The sequence below is a fragment of the Mercenaria mercenaria genome, chromosome 5, assembly GCF_021730395.1.
Source record: "Mercenaria mercenaria strain notata chromosome 5, MADL_Memer_1, whole genome shotgun sequence".
NCBI lineage: Eukaryota > Metazoa > Mollusca > Bivalvia > Venerida > Veneridae > Mercenaria > Mercenaria mercenaria.
The window spans coordinates 17,157,940-17,180,753 of record NC_069365.1 but is presented as its reverse complement, the minus strand read 5'-3'; the positions used below and the strand labels follow the sequence as shown (position 1 = coordinate 17,180,753).

At 35.1% G+C, this 22,814-nt stretch overlaps 1 protein-coding gene across 9 annotated transcripts in view; it reads right to left on the bottom strand.

Moving 5' to 3' along the window:
• The window catches only part of LOC123556569 (probable phospholipid-transporting ATPase IA), a 153,712-nt gene that overhangs the window by 37,737 nt on the left and 93,161 nt on the right, over nt 1–22,814 (bottom strand). For all 9 annotated transcript variants that reach the window (XM_045347385.2, XM_045347382.2, XM_045347390.2 and 6 more), the window contains 15 exons: nt 22,552–22,660; nt 20,774–20,901; nt 17,872–17,949; nt 17,372–17,460; nt 16,579–16,645; nt 15,594–15,702; nt 14,581–14,663; nt 13,938–13,987; nt 13,085–13,154; nt 11,843–12,067; nt 11,441–11,488; nt 10,737–10,827; nt 10,424–10,488; nt 9,535–9,624; nt 681–763 (listed from right to left, as the gene is read on the bottom strand). In XM_045347385.2, coding sequence (XP_045203320.2) covers nt 681–763; nt 9,535–9,624; nt 10,424–10,488; nt 10,737–10,827; nt 11,441–11,488; nt 11,843–12,067; nt 13,085–13,154; nt 13,938–13,987; nt 14,581–14,663; nt 15,594–15,702; nt 16,579–16,645; nt 17,372–17,460; nt 17,872–17,949; nt 20,774–20,901; nt 22,552–22,660 — 1,385 coding nt within the window. The remainder of the gene's footprint in view (nt 1–680; nt 764–9,534; nt 9,625–10,423; nt 10,489–10,736; nt 10,828–11,440; nt 11,489–11,842; nt 12,068–13,084; nt 13,155–13,937; nt 13,988–14,580; nt 14,664–15,593; nt 15,703–16,578; nt 16,646–17,371; nt 17,461–17,871; nt 17,950–20,773; nt 20,902–22,551; nt 22,661–22,814) is intronic.

The following is a 22,814-nucleotide window of genomic DNA, read 5'->3' as shown; positions in this document are numbered from 1 at the left end:
GTTACTGATCACTTGTGTGAAGTTTCATTAAATTGTGTCAAGGGGATGAGGAGAGATGGTGCGCACAAGATTGTGTCTATGTATATAGTATAGTAACAAAAAAACAAAGTCCCATAACTCTGCAAATTTTTTTTCTAAAAGAACCTAACATGCCCCATGCACAACTACTGTTGGTACTGATCACTTGTGTGAAGTTTCATTAAATTGTGTCAAGGGGATGAGGAGAGATGGTGCGCACAAGATTGTGTCTATGTATATAGTATAGTAACAAAAAAACAAAGTCCCATAACTCTGCAAATTTTTTTTCTAAAAGAACCTAACATGCCCCATGCACAACTAATGTTGGTACTGATCACTTGTGTGAAGTTTCATTAAATTGTGTCAAGGGGATGAGGAGAGATGGTAAAACAAGATTGTGTCTATGTATATAGTATAGTAACAAAAAAACAAAGTCCCATAACTCTGCAAATTTTTTTTCTAAAAGAACCTAACATGCCCCATGCACAACTACTGTTGGTACTGATCACTTTTGTGAAGTTTCATTAAATTCTGTCAAGGGGATAAGGAGAGATGGTGCGCACAAGATTGCGTCTACGGACGGACGGACGGACGGACAGACAACCTGAAACCAGTATACCCCCCCTTACAACTTTGTTGTCGGGGGGTACAAAAATACCAACCTGCAACAGATAACTGCTTTACATGATACCGCAATATCCAGAAAATCTTGTCTACAGTCACACGCCAAAGCATACTTCAATGTCTGAAAAGAGAGGGAAAAATACATATTTAAAACAAATGTTGGATACAATTTTATCTCTGAATAAAATAACCTTTCTCATTTTTGAAACTGTTGAATAGTCCCTTCTGAAAGATTTTATCAGGCAGAAAAGCAACATCAACTTAAACCTTATATTTGATTAAACCTGCCAACATGCAAGTTATAATTAGTGTCTGATACCAAAAGTGATTAATGATTCAATATGGTACAGTTACTAATGAAACAATATGATATTTAGTTGGCACTCTTATTGATAATATTGTCATTTAAGATGATGTTTGACAGAGCACACCAGCTTGCTTTGACTGCATTCACCAGCTTGTTTGATTTGACAGAGAACACCAGCCTGTTTTAACAGCACAAACAAGCCTGATTTGACGGAACCAAGCTGTTTTGACAGAGTACACCTGCCTGTTTTGACAGAACAAACCAGGCTGTTTTGACAACGTAAACCAGTTTATTTTGACAGAGAACACCAGCCTGTTTTGACAAGGTACACCTGCCTGTTTTGATTGAACAAACCAGACTGTTTTGACAGAGTACACCTGCCTGTTTGACTGAACAAACCAGACTGTTTTGACAGAGTACACCAGCTTATTTTGAAAGAGAACACCAGCCTGTTTTGACAGAGCACACCAGCCAGGTTTGACATAGTACAACAGCCTGTTTCGACAGAGAACACCATTCCATTTTGACAGAGTACACCAGCCTGTTTTAACAGAACAAATCAGCCTGTTTTGAAAATAGTACACCAGCCTGTTTAACAGATGAACACCAGCTTGTTTTGATCGGAACACCAGCTTGCTTTGACAGCACACCAGCCAGTTTTGACAGAGTACACCAGCCTGTTTTTAAAGAGAACACCAGCCTGTTTTGACAGAGTGCACCAACCTATTTTGAAAGAGAACACCAGCGTGTTTTGAGAGAGAACACAAGACAGATTTGACAGCCCATTCTTGCTAGACCACACCAGACAGGTTTGACAGACCATTCTTGCTAGACCACACCAGACAGGTTTGACAGACCATTCTTGCTAGACCACAGCAGACAGGTTTGAAAGACCACATCAAACCTCTCAAGAACCCAAAAGTGTAACCTAACACAAAATAAATATTTTTTTACAAATAATGGCAACATATGAAGCGAGAAATTAATGTCACAGTCCAATACTGCTCACTGGTGTGCTTGTTGCTGGCAGAATGATTAATATGAATTGTTCTAACATCATTTTTTAAGGTTTTCTATATAGTCATTTAAATGTACAGCCATAATTCTAAAATGATCCACTTCATTTGAGCTAGTATGGTAAAATATCTCTCATTCACGGCCCATTCCTCAGAAGCTTAAATGAAATTGACCAAACTCTTTCAGAGGAGATGGCATTTAAAGCAGTAATTTGTTGATGTACAAGGGACTGACCGAAAAAGAAAATATAAACCAATCACAATAACTCAACTTAGCTTTCAGCAAAGATGAGCTAAAAAATAACAAAACATAGAATGTGTTCAAGTGCAAATAAGAGCTGTTCTGGTCCGTTTGCAGACAGTACATGTAAACTTCTAACAAGTGTAAATTCCATCAACTTTTATATTTTTCACGAAAAGGACAAGTTTTCATGCAAACTGGGTCCAAGCACTGTGCTAATCAGGGTTTGTCAAGGATCTGAATACTACTGTAAGACCATCCCTGTTTCATTCCTTCACACTACAGATTGTGAAGGGCTAGAGTGTGATAATACGTTGGAAGAAATGAAGACACAAAATGACAGCATGACAATACAATGTGAATCTACGAACAATGTGAAGAGGTGATATAAACATCACACTTTTGCATCCTGTTTTCATGTTTCTTCACCGAACTATTATCTCTTTGGCTGAAGGGCAAATTATTAAAGTATGATGTTAATTTGTTTTGTTTGTTTGTTTTGGGTTTAACGCCGTTTTTCAACAGTATTTCAGTCATGTAACGGCGGGCAGTTAACCTAACCAGTGTTTCTGGATTCTGTACCAGTACAAACCTGTTCTCCGCAAGTAACTGCCAACTTCCCCACGTGAATCATCAGAGGTGGAGGACTAATGATTTCAGACACAATGTTGTTTATCAAATAGTCACGGAGAACATACGCCCCGCCGGAGGATCGAACTCACGACCCCGCGATCTGTAGACCAACGCTCTACCTACTGAGCTAAGCGGGCGGGCATGATGTTAATACTTTACTTTTCCATTGTATTATCTCATTCCATTATCAAACTATCATCCAATACTATCAAATTACGATAGTGTGATACTTATATCGTGTATTTGCATAGGGTATTTGCATTATTTTATGGCACCATAACATCGTATCCATAGCCCTTACCAATCTCCATATCAGAGGAGAATACCAATGATGGACCAAATGGAACACCATAGAATACGAAAGACAGTATGATGAATACATTACGTACTTGCAAAAAAGTGCAGTTAAAAAGCATACAAGTGCTATAATAGATTCTACTGACAACATTAGATGCATATCAAATTAAACATAACACTGAAAGCGTTCTACAAAAGGAAAGTCATATCAAGCCAAAAGAAAAATAGATATTCAAACTGATATAAGTATATAACCCTGTCTCCCCTATAATCCTTTTTAGATGACTCCACTACATAGGTCAGAAGCATCCACTATAGAAATACAGGGGCAGATAGGTTTTTTTTTTCAAAGACAGGAAATGTTTACTGCAGAAAGAGGTTTATATGTATAGCATGAAGAGAAAAATAAAATTGCATGATCTATTACACATTATTACTGAATTATAACACAGATATTAACTGGCATCTTAACCACATTTTCATTTGATCTTTCAAGACGAGTTGTGTATTTTCATAAGATTGTAAAATTTCCTTAAAATACATAAGATTTTAAAATTTCCTTAAAAATACATAGGATTTAAAAATTTCCGTAAAACCATTTTTCCTTAATTAAGTCTGAAAAGAAAGCCTTAAACTTGTTAAACTCAATTTAAAGTAATGTGATATTTAATTTCTTTTGAGCGAGTCTCTTTTTTAGGATAATATGCAAAATAACACAAGAGCTGTCTGTTGACAGCACGCTCGACTATTTGAAGAATTGATGGAAGTATGGGGTCAAAATATTACCAAAGATTTCATACAAAAGAAGAAAAATAGATAAGACAAACAATGTACCTGTATTTGTGGATTTGGATAAGTCTTGCACTATATGACAATGTGTGACCATCAAAATGATGGTAAGCAAGTGTTCAAAGTTTCAAAGCCATATATCAAACAGTTTAGACAAAATATGGAATGGTATGCAAAACTTAACTAATTTCTATGTCAAAAAAGGGCCATAACTCAGCAAAAGTCCTTGTTCTAGTTATGTAGTCTTGCCTCCGTATGTAGACTATGACAGTAAACAAGTGGTCAAAGTTTCAAAGCCATATGACAAACAGGTTAGGCAAAATATGGACTGGTATGAAAAATTTAACTGATTTCCAAGTTCAAAAAGGGTCATAACCCAACCAAAACAGTTGACAGAGTTACCTACTCTTGCCTACAGATGGAGATCATGATGATAAACAAGTGTTCGAAGTTTCAAAGCCACTTGTCAAATAGTTTTGACAAAACGTTGACTTGTACGAAAACTGAACCAATTTCCAAGTCCAAAAAGGGCCATAATTCAGCCAAAACAGTTGACAGAGTTATGTACTCTTGCCTACAGAGTGAGATCATGATGATAAGCAAGAGTTCACAATTTCAAAGCCACATGTCAAATAGTTTTTACAAAACATGGACTTGTACGAAATCTGAACCAATTTCAAAGTCCAAAAAGGGCCAAAAGGATCAAAATACTTGACAGAGTTATGTACTCTTGCCTACAGGTAGAGACTGTTATAATAAACAAGTATTCCAAGTTTGAAGTAAATATCTTTGATAGTATACAAGATATTACCATTTCATAAAAACTTAACCAATGCCGAGACAGACGCCAAGGTGAGTAGTATAGCTCTCCATATTCTTCGAATAGTCAAGCTAAAAACATTTCAATACATCTTGACCAAATATTCTAACATACATTAAAAATACAATTTTTTTACATGGACCCATGCAGTCAAAATACTTTAATGACACATATACATTTGTACTTTTAACATACACACATAGATAGGTAAAAAAGAGTAACTCTGCCCAAAATGAAGCTAGCAGATACAAAAATTAAACAACAGCATAGTTTACTTTATACTTGGCATAAAATTTCACTTTCTTTAAACCCACGCGATCTTTTGGCTTTATGCATTCACAAGACAGTGCGTGGCTGAGGCTCTGTGAAGAAATCAAAGAAAACGTGCAGTTTTAACATAAATGTAGGGGAAGAAATTAGTAATGAGATAAATTTAAATTTGCGAACGCCAAAACTTGATTGCATACATTTCTCAACTTCATGCCAACGTATTGCAACTGGATAAGATTTGTGTTGTTTATACGGGCCAAATGAATTTGTGACAGAACAGAAGAATTTTCTATTTTTCAACACTGCTGAACAATAAACCACTTTCTGTAGCATATTTTTTTCATAAAGAATTTAAATATTTATATTCCAATGGGTTCTAAATAAATATGTGAGATAAAAAATGGATCATCAGTTAATGCACTAACTGACCCTTCTCACACAATGCCTATCAAACACAAACGATACACAATTAAGACAATAAACAGGTATTTAAAAATGTATTTGCATATCCTTGTATCAAAGTATTATTACCAGGCAGAAATAAATTTTTCGATAAAATCAACAAATTTCCGTAGTAAGAAAAGTATACTTTAACTATTACAACTAAGTTGAAAACTTAGTGATAAAAAAAGTCATACAAGAGATCTGTCAGTCAGCAAATCATTGCTTGTAACTACTGTAGATTCGGTAATGTTCACCTAGGCTTTATTTAGCTATTTCACAGTTAGCTGAGGCATCTGTGATATATTGTATTAAGAGTATGTGAAACATAAAAGTTTGTGTTTCAGGACAGACATGATGCCAATAATTATTCACAAATATTTTGAAATCGTGAGTGGCAATATTTGGAAAAATTAATCAAAGGCATGAAGGGCCTGAGAGTCGGCTAATGATTGATGTACTGGTAATATAGTCTACCAGTTTCAGTTTGGTTTTAGTTTTTTTCCCCAACTGAACAGAGATTTTGTTACAATAGATGAAATGGACATTCAATCGCTGACTAGTAAAACTTTGATTGACATTATACAAGTATTTAAACCCAATATATTTCTCTAAAACTGAAGAGTGGTTCGCAAAAATAAAAATGTTGAAAGTACAAACTACAATTTGACAGGTGACACTAAAGATACTGCCCACGACTATAAATATTTTTCCAGTAAACATTTGCCTCCGGGATTACCAAAACAGGCAATTATCGGCTGGTATATATTCGCACATGATAAAATTTGAATATGAAAATTTATATATTGAAATTTTATAGCACGGATTGCCACATACAATTTGTAACGGATGGACGAAAGAACTGTTCAGATATTTTACAGATAAGGAGCCTGGCAATAACTGTGTCACACGCTAGGTATTGTTCAATCATATTATAAGGGATGTAAATTTAAAGTATACTTACTTTTGCGTTTAAAGATATGTAAATGTTGCTGAGTGTCAATATATAGTGTCATGAATGTTTACACTGACAGGAAAATTGCGCATTCGAAACTAAGAGAAGTTACTCGGACTAGCTACCAATTTCGGAAAAGATAACCAATATTAATAAATGCAGTTCTTTTTTAGTTAAAACCATCATTTATTCTATTTCAGACCTGTTAACCCCTTCAAAACCATGTCAGTAGTCCCCAAGTCTATGTACTTTCAATTATCCGTTTTGATTCATGTAGACAGACAGGCCCAGACTGGGCTGAAAAAATGTTTAAGCCATTTTTACGTGGTCGGTAGCAGGGTGGGCTTGGGGAGGGGTGTTCCTTCCCGCTTTGAACTGCTGTCAGATTTTGAAATGGGCATTGTGGCAGGTGGTAAAAGGGCAAATGTATCAAACTGTAAAGTGGCAATATGGGGGGAGGGTGTGGGAGGATACCCTCTCCTGCAATTAGGGTTTGGGGTATCACCACAAGGAAATTTTGAAAATGTAGACCCTTGATACAGCCTTTGGTGCGATTTCTAACTGAAAATTTTATGTTTCAATTTCTAAATATTACCTCTAGATTCTTTTTTAGTATTACAATATTCAAAGTATGAATGACTGTCACTTCATATTTTTACTTTCAGGTCATGCCTCAGCACTAGAATATAAGTCTGATATTGATTCTATGTATGTATTATAAAAATAAATTCTAGAATCATTTCTGTTACAATAATATCTATCATGTATGTTACATGAATGTTAAAATTTCATAACACAGCTCGATATTTACCCAAAATATTATATCCGGATACGATTAAACTTTTCTCCATTTTCAACAATATAATTATGATGATACGAAGACATTTAGCAGCAATTGGCAGTATCTGACATTGAAGTTTACAGTTAAATTACCTCTTATTTAAATCTTTTCATAAAAAAGTTGTTTCGTTTCGTGAAAGCAGCCCAACATAGACAATCTACTTTCGATTTCAAAAACTACAAGAAAATACAATTTAATGTTTCGCCGATTTGTTTATTTCTCGAAAAATAAGAATTAAAATCATTTTTAATATCTGTAGTAACTAAACAAACCAGTAAGAGCTTCTTCTTCCGATAATTTATCCGTTTACTGGCTGCAAAATTCATGTGTGTGTGTAGAAACCCACGCAAAGTTTATAGAAATCATACGATGCGTGTATACGTTCAATGTGAGAGAATTAAGGCTGATCGGGATCGGCTATGTTACCTAACGCATCCAGACGATTCAGATTTTGTTTTTAAAAAAGCATTGTGTGCATTTCTGTAATTTTATATACGTTTTTATACGCTTAGAAATTATTAGACATGCGTATTTGCATTATTTCTATACGTAATTTACGCTAATCTGGAGCCCTGTGGAACTATTTTTTGTCTTTTGCTGGATGTTACGCAAGCTTTGTAAGCCTGCGCAATTCATAAAATGCACATTTATGCTTAATGAGTTACATTCGAGTATTGCACTACAAGTCATAAATATGACAGATTACATCGTATATTGGTCATAGCAAAGGGAATTCACACAACTTAACTTCATTCATGCAGTGAACTGTTTGAAGTTTGAGAAATCTAATGGAACTACATCCCTTCACTGTGTTATTTGGTCCATTTAGACTTAGAGAATCACTGGATAGCAAGGACTCGTCAAAACGATTTCATCATTTAGCCGACTCAACAAAAATGAAGCCATCAGGAATATCACCCATTCTACAGTGAACTAAATATAGAACTAAGTACACTAAGTGTAAGTACAAAACAGACATTATGTGCTGTTGTGGATTATTTATGAACTAATTACACTGCAGCATAAATTATTCACATTTATTTTCAAATGTATTTGAAGCAAAAAAAAACACCTCTGGTTAAAACAAGGAAAGTAAATCTACAAAAAGACGCTGGTTAGTGTTGACAAAATATCTCCAGTAATATACAGCGAGGCCTCATCAGCATGCAGCCAGGTCATTATATATGTAATTTCACTGTTCAATTAAAAATAGATTTTTGCAAGGGACTTAACAGCTACTTATATATTTAACCAACAGCATAATTATTATTACCCAACCCTTGTAAGCCACATATAATATCATAAATATTTGTCAAGTGGTGTTTCATCATTCTCATTGAATAATCCAATAAAATTCCACCGCTTTGACTCAAGGCAGTAATTGTGCAATCTAATGATTTCTTGTTCGTCAATCCAATCATGAGAATATAATTATAAGCTTTTACAATTGATAAGGAGTTTTTTTCTACTCATCTCTATAAATAACCTATTCTTCAAACTGATGTGACCTTTCTGACCCTTGCAGTTACCTTTATTCTATTTTCTACACAGCAATGGAAGTGTTACAATCTATGTCACATTTATTCTACTTTCTACATGGCAATAAGTGTCAAACATGTTACTTTTATTCTACTTTCTATACAGCAATGAGTGATGTATATGTTACCTGTATTCTACTTTCTACATGACAATGAGTGATATATCTGTTACCTATATTCTACTTTCTACACGGCAATGAGTGATGTATATGTTACCTATATTCTACTTTCTACATGGCAAGTAGTGATATATCTGTTACCGATATTCTACTTTCTACATGGTAATGAGTGATATATCTGTTACCTATATGCTACTTTCTACACGGCAATGGGTGAGATGCATGTTACCTATATTCTACTTTCTACACGGTAATGAGTGATATATCTGTTACCTATATGCTACTTTCTACATGGCAATGAGTGAGATGTATGTTACTTATATTCTACTTTCTACACGACAATGAGTGATATATCTGTTACCTATATTCTACTTTCTACACGGTAATGAGTGATATATCTGTTACCTATATGCTACTTTCTACACGGCAATGAGTGAGATGCATGTTACCTATATTCTACTTTCTACACGGTAATGAGTGATATATCTGTTACCTATATGCTACTTTCTACATGGCAATGAGTGAGATGTATGTTACCTATATTCTACTTTCTACACGAAAATGAGTGATATATCTGTTACCTATATTCTACCTTCTACAAGGCAATTAGTGTTATATATTTTACCTTTCCATCAATGATGAGAGCTACCTCATTCTCCTTCTTGATAAGGTCACCAAATTCTTCTACATGCTTTCGCAATACTTCTCTAGTGCCCTGTAATCATTAAAGTTATTTCAGATATTTACAAATGTGTTACAAAATATCAAAATAACATTCTATTTTGTTTTGTGATAAGCTGTTACAATTAAGAAAAGTATGCTGAAAAATGGCATTTTGAGGTCAAAGCTTTTAACTAAGATAACTCAGAAATATTAGCCCCGATAATAAAATGTACAGTAATACTTAGGAATTCAGAAAGAAGTCTAAAACATTATCCTACAAAACTAGAAAAGTGTCCACAGGACACAGATGCCCTATGTGATTTCAGAACAAGTAAGCGAGTGTCCTGGGCACTTTGAACTTTAAACTACATGTCTGGGACTAGTACATCGCATATTGTACTGCTATGGTGAATGTTTGAGCCAAGCAATTTGAATATCTATATATATGTATACAAAGATACAGACCACCCAAGAAAACTGAATTATATCATTAACTCTTTGTGACTTTGACCTTTCAGCTAGCGGTCTACAAGTTGTCTAGCTGTGGTGAATGTTTGTGTCAAGTTGTTTGAATATCCATTAATGCATAAAAAGTATACAGGGACAAAAAAAATCACAAAAATCTTTGACCTCTGTGATCATGACCTTTGAGCTATGGGTCTTGGTTTTGCAAGTTATTTACTGTCATTTTTCGGTAGTCATGTGTGCCAATTTATTTTGAAATCTGACAAAGAATGACAAAGTTCTTGGCTGGACATGTTTTTCTGAATACACTGATGCACACATGGACAGTATCATTATTAATAGGGGGAGCACAAAAACTGAACTGAGACAGACTGAGAAATACTTACATCTAAACTATGTTCATTGATAAGAAGTAAGGGCATTCCCTGTGTAAGCAGTTTACATGAATAACCTGAAAAATAAACACACAATATTATGATTCTTCTCACCTAAATGACTAGCTTTGACTAGGCCAATTATGCTTTAATTGTTATATCAAGTCAAATATCGAATAATCATAAAGCAATATGAAAACATATTAATACATTCACAGATATATTTAAAACATAGAATTTTTAAAACAAGTGAGCGAAAAGGGGGCCTGAAGGTTTTATCAGATAGACTATAATAAAACTATGACAACTCCTCGCAATTACTGACCTATATTTATGGCAGTTTCCTGTTTATCGCCGGTTAGTACCCAGATCTTAATGTCAGCTTTGGCAAGATTAGCTATGGTATCAGGAACTCCCTGTAAGAGAACAAGTATGTCATTACCCCCAAAATATTTATAGACTTTCATTTAGTTGCTACTTAGTATAATAAATATATCAATTACTCAAAATATTGTTATTAAGGAACTTTTTACAAATATGATACAACACCACTTGCTCGAGTATCGAAAACTCAAGTACCTTGGTTTAAGCAATTCAGTTTTCCTTACAATCTTTGAAGGGATCGCTCAAAATACTGGATAACTAAACATCGTCACATCCTCTTGTGACCTTGTGAGATCAATGTTCATCATCTCTTTAATTCAAATTATTATTGTTAATTATTTTTGTTTGCTTGTTTGTCTTGAATTTAATGCTGTCTTTCAACAATATTTCAGTCATGTAACGGTGGGCAGTTAACCTTACCAGTATTCCTGGATTCTGTACCAGTACTAACCTGTTCTCAGCTTGTAACTGCCAACTTTCACAAATAAATATTGTTAAGTAAAATAGTTATGACATACAACGCTGTAAATGTTATGACCGACAAAAGGACAGTTAAATTATATATAAATGAGAAATTCTATGGGTGATTAATCTTTCTTTTAGGCCTGATAAATACAAAATAGAATGCTGAAATAATAAACTTACATCCTGTAACTTATCTTCAATAGCTGTAGCACCAATCAGATTTAAGTTCTGAAAATACAGAATATAGCATGATAGAAACATAGACAAGTATTTGCAGATACCCTGCTCATTATTTTAGATAGCTGTGTTTTGTTTACACATTATTCTTTCATATAAGTCAACTAATAATGTCACTTGAGTGTTACTGAAAATGTGACAAAAAGTTTAACATTCAGAACACAGACATAGGCATTTAAACTTCTAGGTGTTGAGTCTTGCAAATTACTTGTATCAGTTTTTCAGTAACATAAGGTAAATGGCTAGTCTCCGCGACAAGGGCCAGACAACTAAAAACACTGGTGGCGAAATGATCCAAGATTAAATGAAGATTTAATAATTTTTTTATAGAACAGTATTGTTTACCCTTTCAATAAGTTCAGCAGCCTCCTCGAGCTTTTTCTCCCTGTTCTGTATGGATGTACTAGCTTTATAATACGTATGTTTCCATTCGTCATAGAACTCTTCATTTACCTCAGTCGAGGCAATACATAATGTACGTAACCCGAGGTGGGCAAACTGTTCTAAATGCTGTAGTGTTATATCGCTGTATCTGTGTTTGTCTTCAAGTCTCTCGTATATTACTGTGTCCTATATAAATGAGAAAAGTTGTTTTAGATTTCTCCAAATAAACACTCAAATTTATTCAAAGACCATACTGAATCCTTTTTTTTGCACACACTTCAATGTTTATAACTTATCTAAATTGATTTCATACATCTAAATTACAATGTGTGTCCATTTAGAACAGCTTTTCGAGGTAATAACAAAGTTTTAAAGAACTACCTGCAGTAAAAACTAAAGTTATTCATGACCCATTTTACTCTCAACAACCTGTGAACACACTGATCACTTTTTTTGTAGATTCTGAACAATATTTCAGTAATATAACAGTTGCCCATAGACAGATTACAGATTATAAATGTACAATATTGAAGCTGCATATATCAGTTTCTTTTACTTGCCAAGATTTTTTGTTTTGATTTCATATTCAAAGTAACATCAACTTTTAATCAATGCATTCTTTTGCAAGAAAGCAGACAGTGACAATAAGCACTCTGTGATTAAAACTAAGTAAATACATACTACTTCAGTTGAAACCTATTTATTTTACATCAATGGTGATTTTTTTGTCTTTGTCTGGTTTAACACCTAACTGACACACAGGCTGTCTGGTGGCATTCCAGCTTTTGATGGTGGAGGAAGACCCCAGGTGTGCCTCTAAGAATTATTTCATCATAGACTTCTTGGTAGAACCACAATTTTCCTTAAGCTAGCTGGATGGCATTCTCACATGAAAGAATTCTACACCCAAAGAAAGGTATCAAACCCAAAGCACTGAGGGGCAAGTGATTTGACATCAGCGACTTTAACCATTCAGCCCAAAGGGCCCTACATCCATGATAAAGCAAGTTCTAACTTATAATTATATTCAGTTATTTTTAAGTTTTCAGTGGCATAACAGGATTTTAAAAATATCGTGGTTCGAATTTGTCACAATGAAAACAGATCTCACTTGGAACAAATTACAAACCTCAGATTCATTCAGACATTCTAATAAAATGAGCATGTTCAGCAGGTAGGTACAGCTACAGAAAATGTACTTACAGCTCCTTTACAATACAATTTTATTTTGCCTTCTGGAGTTCTCACAACCACAGACATCCTCTTTCGGTCACTGAAAAACAAACAGTTAGTTATAACTTAATTTCTCCTGATACCTTGGGAAAAATCTATCTCAGATATTTGATCAGGTTTCTTTCTGAGAAAATCAACAACTTGTCTCTACTGTTTCTTTTCAAAATCAAATATGACACAGCAGTTAATGGATTACTTCATTTGATCACTGAGAATAAAATCATTGAAGCTGTACATTTTTTCCATCACCAGATGTTGGTTACACATCATTCTGCGTTCTACAAAATCGTTTGAAAACTTTGTCACAGTAAAAATCAATTAACATGTAAGTCAAGGTAAAGTACCTTCTTTCATAATCATTTCCATCAAAACTATTAACAATTTCAAAACCAAAGGATCATTAAGCAGGTTGAACTAACATAAAACATGGTCTTAAGAAGAAATTTTTCCCCAATAAATTTCCAGTAATGTGTAATTGTTGGGTTTAACATCACACCAACACAATCATAGGTCACATGCAACTTTCTAGCTCTTCAAGGTGAAGACCCAAGATGCCCTCCTGGCACTATTTCAGGCTCGGACAGACACCTAGGTAGAACAACTGATTTTAAACCAGCTGGATAGCTTCCATAAACAAAAAAAAAAAGAATTCAACACCCCAAGTGAGGTTTCGTACAAGCAGCTGTGAGGGGCAAATGATTCAGTCAGTGACCTTAACCACTCTGCCACGAACGCCCCAATATATGTGTCAGACTAAGAGCATGTGCAATTTTTTTTCTGACAGAAACAGATGTTGTGTAAACAAGATTTCATTCCTACTCACCTTGTAAATTCCAGTACGTTCAGTATTTCATATCTTTCCTCTTTATCAAACTGAAACAAGACATCAAATCATTGTATTTTCATAAATTATTTAACTTCTCAACATACAATCTGTTTCATATAATATATGTATGACCTTTATCTCATTATTCCTTAGAATGAATATAAGTACGCTTTAAAAAATAGGTTAACTGCTGACTTGGCACTGTGCTATGTTACATTATATTTACCATATCCTGAATAATTTCCTCTGAAACTTAATAATAATTGTAAAGTTTTCGAAGGTATAATAAAGGTAATTTCTTTTCATGTGATTACAAGTAACTAATACTGTATGTACCTGGCAAATTCTATCAAAAACTCAATAATTTTGTATTTCGGACATTGTGATATCAATTATATTCATTGGGGGATTTTTGTCGATTTCATGTATGCATCTATCAACAAAATTTAATCCCAACTTAGAAATAAAATTTCATTCATTTTATTAAGATTAAATGATATCCATGACGTTTTGGCTAAAACAAGAGACATTGTGCCAACAAAATTAAATGAATTAACAGTATCTCTTTCAATTATATTTAGCTTTGGCCTTGTAATAAGGGGAGGTATAAGTTTAATGAAGACGAAGTATTTATACATACGACATCTATAACAACAGCATCTGGTGTTCTTGCAGAAAATACAAAACCAAGTTGTTTAGCTCCCTTTACAAGTGCACCTTCATCTGAAATCATAGGGATATATGTACTTGAACCCATACAAATATATTTTACATCATAGAGAGACAGCTTCAAGAATAATCTAATCCTCAAGTCTCCAGAGTATTTTATGAACCATCAGTACATAATTACCAGTAATTTATCACCCACTCCACATGTTATCTAATATATCATACAGAAGAAGCTCTCAAAGTTTTATTTCATGATTTTCATCATCATTAATATATAAGTAGTTTATGAATGATAGCAGTTTTACGCTTAGAGTATTGATTTGTGAGGTACCTGTTTCCATGGTAAATCTAAAATCACACAATTTAGTCATACCGAAGTTGACATAGCCAAAATGTCAAAGCATCACTTTGCCCAGTAATCTGTTCACAGGATATATGACTAGGCAAGACATTATGGGTTGCTTAAATGAATTTGTTCAGAAGACTAAATTCAGTCCTATGCCTAGACAAGAATTAATGATTTGTCTACACAAGGTTTTTTTTTTTTAATTAAACATAGCTTTGTCTGCTTGATCAGCCATACACCAATAAATAAATTCTAATCTATAACAAGAGTTGTCTAGTTACAGTGTGCTCGACTATTTGATGCCATTTCACCTAATACTGCCACACATATAAAAGATGTAGCAAAATTTTCTGTGTTATGACATAATTTTGCTAAAATGTAAGCTACAGTTATGAAACTTGCTATGTGAATTAATCTCTTGATGCAAACGATGTGTGGAGAATAGATCTGTAAACATTTACTCAAGTACTTCCTGTGAAACATGCTTAATGCAAAACTGTTTCTACGTTAAACAGGAGTATAATTTTGACAAAATAAAAATAAGAGTAGTGTAACTTTACTTTGAAAACTTTCAAACATTTGAGCTAAAAAAGAAATGGTGGAGAATAATAAGCCTGCAGTTTAGAAATGAGAGGTACCTGGTGATGAAGCCTGATAAATGATTGTGGAGTCCGGAGATTTCTCAGGTACCACAGTATGACATACTGCTAGTAGTGTCAGAAACTCTTGTATCTCTGCAGCTGTATCCTAGAAAAAACAACAACATCTAGTGATATTCATAAAGTATACTGTGATTACAATTTTAACATAATTTTAATACTAGGTACTGTAAAATCATTAAATTTTGTTAGCATTAAATTTCTTGTTTCGATCAAAAATGTCTATCTTGGTGGAATATAAATCTGTCCGTAAGACAGCATGCTCGACTTTTCTCAGTGCTTGACTCTGTAGTAGAGCTTTGCCAGTAAAATCTTTAACCAAACAAATTCTAAGTTAAGAAGGAGCATAACTCAGTCAAAATTCAAATCAAGAGTCATGGGTATTGTTTCTCCTGGTGATCTTAAGTTTCAACTTTCAAGTCAAAAGCTTTGATAGTAACAGAGATATTTGACTTTATCAAAAACTTTAACAAAAGAAATCCAAGTTAAAAAGGGGCATAACTCTGTCAAAATTCATTCAGAGTTACGAGGATTGTTTCTCCTATTGTAGACTTTGATAGTAAATAATTATTTTAAGTTTCAAGTCAATAGCTTTGATAATAACAGAGATATTTGACTGTATCAAAAACTTTAACTGACGGCGACACTGGGGCAAGTGCAATAGCTCTACTTTTTCTCCGAAAAGTCGAGCTAAAAATGGGAATGCTGTTGTTCACTGGGATTTAATTTAAGGACTGGGGCAACTACGAATTAACAAGAAAGTATTAAAAGCCCTGTATAGTTCACCTGACCTACCCAAGAAGACCCAGTATTGTTCTGACCTAGATTTCATCAAGACAAACATATTGACCAATGTTTTATGCAAACCAGGTAGAAAATGTGACTTTAATGTGTTTCCCACATTTTCCTATAACTTGACCTAGCATTTGCAAGGTTACATTTACAGTAGAATGAGATCACTTACATGATTTTGTTTAAGATTCTGTATCAGTGTATCATCATTGAACGCCCCTTCACTTTCCTCATTGTTCCTGTAAATATAATACACATAGTAAGTATAGAATCAAATCAGGAAAGGAATACCACTACCAGAGATGTACATACAGTTAAACTTCTATTAAAGACAACTCTGAAAAGCAGGTACCTTTGTACAAAGGCAGGTATGTTTTTCAGTCTCAAGTTTCTTATTAAATAAACCTCTCTATAAAGGCAATCTCTGTATAATGACCACATTTTGTATTTCTGGTGTTGCTATACACAGCTTTCAGTGTACAAAGATAGAAATATCTTTTTCTCTTCGCAGGTTTCTTATTAAATAAACCTCTACATAGTGACATCTTTGTATAATGATCGCATTTCGTTTTTTCTGGTGGTGTTAAAACACACAGGTTACAGTGTACAATTTGACGAAGCCTTGCAATATACTTTACCATTTATTGTAAAGGAAAGTGATGATGTACCAATTTAAAATATTGTAATTATTATGCTATACATTTACCCTAATTTGGTAAATAGGTCTGTATAATTCAATAAAGTAACTGAAAGTTTATGCCTTCTCCTTCAATTCAAACCAGTAAGGGCAATTGAGAATACACTTTTCAGACATATATTTTTTGTAAGAATCACTGATTTTTTCAAATCTGAGAAAATATATCCCCAAAAAAAATTCAATTCTGTTTTCAACCCTTCATATGATATGGAAACAAAAGACAATATAGTTAAGGGGATATAAACAATTCCTTCATATAGTAACTTACCCATACATTATACCAGCAACAGAACATTTCCTAAATGTCATAACATTCCGTGTCAATGTTCCCGTCTTGTCAGAGAATATATATTTTATCTGAAATTAACAATGCAAATAATCAGGAGATGGATGGAGTAGCCAAGAATTAGTGCCACTGGTTTTCCTGTCCTGTAACCTATCTTTATTCATCAACAAATAGTTCAACACACAAAAATTCCCATCACAACCAGCAGTTCAGGACAAGTTAAACCTAATGCTCATCATGAAACAGTTGAGGAAGCTTTTTTTTGGGGGGAAGTGCAGTTTTGCACCCATCTTAAGGTAGTGCACCCACAATGACAAGTGGTAAACTCTACTTGATGGTGGTGTTCAATTTTCCGAGTTTGAGATAACCAAATTCAGCTGGAAGCCCTTTTCTTTTTGGTTGAAAGTTGTGCATACAAAACTAATAACTTTTTGCAGCACATATGGCCAGTAATATGAAGAAAGACACTATTGATGAAGTACCTGTCCTAATTCTTCATTCAGATTTGAAGTACGTGCCATTGCTGGTGTGTCTGTTTCCTCACAATACATGTCCAGATCCTGAAATATACAGGCAAAAAATATAATTACAGTCAAACCTGTATTAAGAAGCCAGCCAAGGGAGCAACACAATCTGGCTGCTTAAGACAAGTTAAAACTCCAACACAGGTGAGTTTGGGAACTCACCTCACTTGCTGGCTTGAGGCAAGTGGCTGCTTATGACAGGTGAATGCTTAGGCAGGTTCAACTGTATCTTCTACATGTACATGAAAGTAACAAGATCTTTTTTTATGCACTTCCCAGGGATTTCATACAGACCCAAATGCCAGACTGGTATCTGATTTTATAGATCCTTGACCTTATAACAACATTAGCTGCAGAAATTGTCTTTATGCAAAATTCAATCTGTTCTCCTATCATATCCTTTCAAAAGCTGTCTTATTGTTAAGAGGACCAATCATAAGAGGGATGTATTTGTTGTCTCTATGTCTGAGACACAAGTTTATAACAAACAGAATGTAGACATCATCAATAAATATGTATAAGATTATTTGGCATAATGGAGAGATTTGCATATAGACAACATTTACAAAATGACAAACAAATCAATGACATTGGACTGGTGCAGAATTTATTATTGCTTGTATGTGACACAACCGGTAAAGTTTGGTTTTAAGTGGTTATATATTGGCATTTAGTTTATTTATTAAAAAAAAAGAAGATGGTTCAAACAAACTTTAGCTGACAAAGATCTGATCATGTCCTCAAAAATGAGCTGGGATACAAATTCATACTCATTCCGCTTTATACAGCATTTGAAAATAACTAAAATAATAATTCTAGTCAATTTCATTTTGAAGAAAATTGTTCCTAATACAGCTCTGTCATATTTTTTATCATCTTCTGTATTTCTAAATGTGGTATTTCTTAATTTAAGGAGAATTTTACTTACATTTCTATTTCAAGAAATCAGCTGTTTTTTTGTTGTTTTTTTCAGAAAAAAAAAACCCAACCCCTTTTCCAGGTCTGTGCAAAGCCTATCACATGTGTCTTATAACTTCTCCACATTAATCAGAGGTTGAGGAGCAATGTCTTCAAACATATTGGCTCCAGTGAACAATTACCTCAACCAGGAGTTTGAACTTGCATGTTTAACCTTTACCTTGCTGGCGGCAAGAGATTCTGCCTTTGCGACCAGTGCAGACCAAAATCAGCCAGTACATCTGTGCAGGCTGCTCATGGTCTGAACTGTTATCTGTTCTCTCAGTAAATTTCCAATGAACATCCCCTTAAATAACAAGGCAGTCTGAAAGACAGCTAAATCCCCCGCCACTGCTATGGATAGTGAAAGGGTAAAAGCTTTGATTTTAGCTGTGACCTTGACCTTGAACTGACATGGCTGACTCATGAATTCTGCACAACGTCTTGATGAGGTGATCATTAGACCAAAGTTTCATGAAAATCCTTCAAGGGGTTTAGGAGATACAGAGCTGAAACCTTTGACCTTCAGTTGTGACCTTGACCTTGAGTTGACATGGCTGACTCATGAGTTCTTGATGAGGCGATCATATGACCCTAGTTTGATGAAAATCCTTCAAGGGGTTTAGGAGATACAGAGCTGAAACCTTTGACCTTCAGTTGTGACCTTGACCATGAACTGACATGGCTGACTCATGAATTCTGCACAACGTCTTGATGAGGTGATCATTTGACCAAAGTTTCATGAAAATCCTTCAAGGGGTTTAGGAGATACAGAGCTGAAACCTTGGACCTTCAGTTGTGACCTTGACCTTCAGTTGACATGGCTGACTCATGAGTTCTTGATGAGGTGATCATTTGACCCAAGTTTGATGAAAATCCTTCAAGGGGTTAAGGAGATACAGAGTGGACACCAAATGGAAGGCTCAAACCTTCGACCCTTAGTTGTGACCTTGACCTTGAGCTGGCATGGTTGACTCATAATTTCTGCACATCGTTCTGATGAGGTAATCATTTGACCTAAGTTTTATAAAATTCCTTCAAGGGGTTTAGGAGATATAGAGCGGACACGAAATAGAAGGCTCAAACCTTTGACCTTCAGTTGTGACCTTGACCTTGAGCCAACAAGGCTGACTTATAAGTTCTGCACATCGCCTTAATGAGGTGATCCTTTGACCCAAGTTTGATGAAAATCCTTCAAGGGGTTTAGGAGATATAGAGCGGACACAAAATGGAAGGTTCAAACCTTTGACCCTAAGTTGTGACCTTGACCTTGAGCCGGCATGACTGACTCATGGGTTCTGCACATCATCTTGATGAGGTGATCATTTGACCTAAGTTTTATAAAATTCCTTCAAGGGATTTAAGAGATACAGAGCGCACACAAAATGGAAGGCTCAAACATTTGACCTTGAGTTGTGACCTTGACCTTGAGCCGGCATGGCTGACTCATGGGTTCTGCACATCGTCTTGATGAGGTGATCATTTGACCCAAGTTTTATAAAATTCCTTCAAGGGGTTTAGGAGATATAGAGCGGACACAAAATGGCAGGCTCAAACCTTTGACCTTGAGTTGTGACCTTGACCTTGAACCGACAAGGCTGACTCATGGGTTCTGCACATCGTCTTGATGAGGTGATCATTTGACCAAAGTTTCATGAAAATCCTTCAAGGGGTTTAGGAGAAATGGACCGGACACGATTTTGTTACGGACGGAAGGATGGAAGGACGGACGGAAGGACGGACGGACGCAGACCATTCCTATAATCCCTCCGCCACGGAATGGTACTGCCCAAACTGAATGGTAGACCAGTCTATTTTAGAAATTTAGCAGGGTAAAGGTTAATGTATAGATCTGTGCTAACTTTGCTAACGAGGTAGGCTATTATATAAAACTGTTACTTACCCAGTTTATAAATATAGCTTGTATAAACTTCACAACTTCTAGTGTAACTTGTAAACTGATAGGTATAAGGTTGTTGAATAAAATGATGAAAGTCAGGAAGTTATAGCCAAAGTTTGAAGGTGGCAGATCTGCAAAATATGAAGAAAATAGTTATTTTTCCCTAGCAATACACATTTGATTACACATGAACCTTTGAAAGGACTTGTTAAACAGGAGCTGTCTGTAGAACATATGACCCCAATGACAGCCTATCAGAGGTGATGCAGCATGAAGTCTGAAGGTATAATGCCCAAGTCTAGTTGAGCCGCGCCATGAGAAAACCAACATAGTGGCTATGCGACCAGCATGGATCAAGACCAGCCTGCGCATCCACGCAGTCTGGTCAGGATCCATGCTGTTCGCTAATGGTTTCTCTAATTGCAATAGGCTTTGAAAGCGAACAGCATGGATCCTGACCAGACTGCCCGAATGCGCAGGCTGGACTGGATCCATGCTGGTCGCAAAGCCACTATGTTGGTTTTCTCATGGCGCGGCTCAGTTATTAATCAGAAACTCCTTGAGGAAACAACCAAAAAATAATAGGGGTCATCTCCTGACCATAGGCAATCATCCTATGAAATTTCATGGTCACAAGCCGAAAAGTGCTGCTTGGAAACTGTTTTCAGTTTTATGGTCAGTTACCTTGACCTTTGACCTACTGGGACCGAAAATGTTACAGATCAGCTACTGATCACAGGCAATAATTCTATGAAGATAAAAGGCAGTAGGTAAAAGCATTCTTTTGTTATGAAGTGAAAACTGTTTCAGGTCTAGAAGTAAAGGTGACCTTGACATTTGACCTACTGACCTATAAAAAAATACAGGTCATCTACTGACCACAGGCAATCATCCTATGAAGTTAAACAGTAGTATGCCAATGGGTTCTTATGTAATTTAGTATATATATTTTCAGTCTAGAAGTCACTGTGACCTTGACCTTTTACCTACAGATCACCAAAACAATTGGGGTATTCTACCAACAACTGCCAATCATATGACTGTAGGACAAAGCATTCCCTAGTAAACTAATCAGAAACGAAATGGTCTACCAACTGTCAGACAGACAATCAGTAAAACTATATATCCCCTCTTCTTTCAAGGGGCACATCTTTCAAGGGGCACATAACTATATTTCAAGAAAGACATTTGGGAAACATATCAATGTTCAGTTTATTCTGAACCAATGAAACAGCCAACTTCCTTTAAACAGGATAGAGGACTACAAGGACCACACATGCATGAAATACCAAGTATAATTCTAACTGTTCCAAGGGTAGGCAATCACAAGCAGATATGTTAGATCATATTCCTGACTTCCCATAATTTGCAATGGTAAATTTAATTATGAATACTGCATGGGATTTCTTTGAATAGCCTATGATGTCATAAATGACATCACAGTGCACATGACTATGTAGAACTGCAAGTTAAAACTGACTGGTTATTACAATAGAAAACTCCTTTTCCCTACTACTTCCATCACCATTTTTGAGACCACATATTAGAAAGCTAACTCCTTACTGATAGCATATTTTATCTACTGAACAAGGTTCAACATCTAATTAAGACTGCAGGTTTTAATATTGTGTTATTTTTTGTTGGGTTTAACGTCACAACTAAACAATTTTAGGTCATATGGTAACTTTCCAGCTTTTGATGATGAAGGCAGATCCCAGATGCTCCTCTCTGCATTATTTCATCAAGGGGGTGGGGTTAATATTCTGACCATTAATACATACCATCATATCCTAGGTACCAGTGCCCATCCTTGTGTTGCCCTGACCAGATCAGATTAGCTACAGTGCAAATCAGGGACAGCAATAACAGAATACCAAACAAAAACAGTATCTGAAATGAGAAAGTAATAAATTACAAATCAAATGTAAAACAACATCAAATTGAAAATACCTATAATTGCTTGTGTAAGCTGGCTAAAATTCTTCAAACGTAGAAAGTCCATGTTGGTACCACTGCAATCCAACTTGACTTCCTCAAACTTACT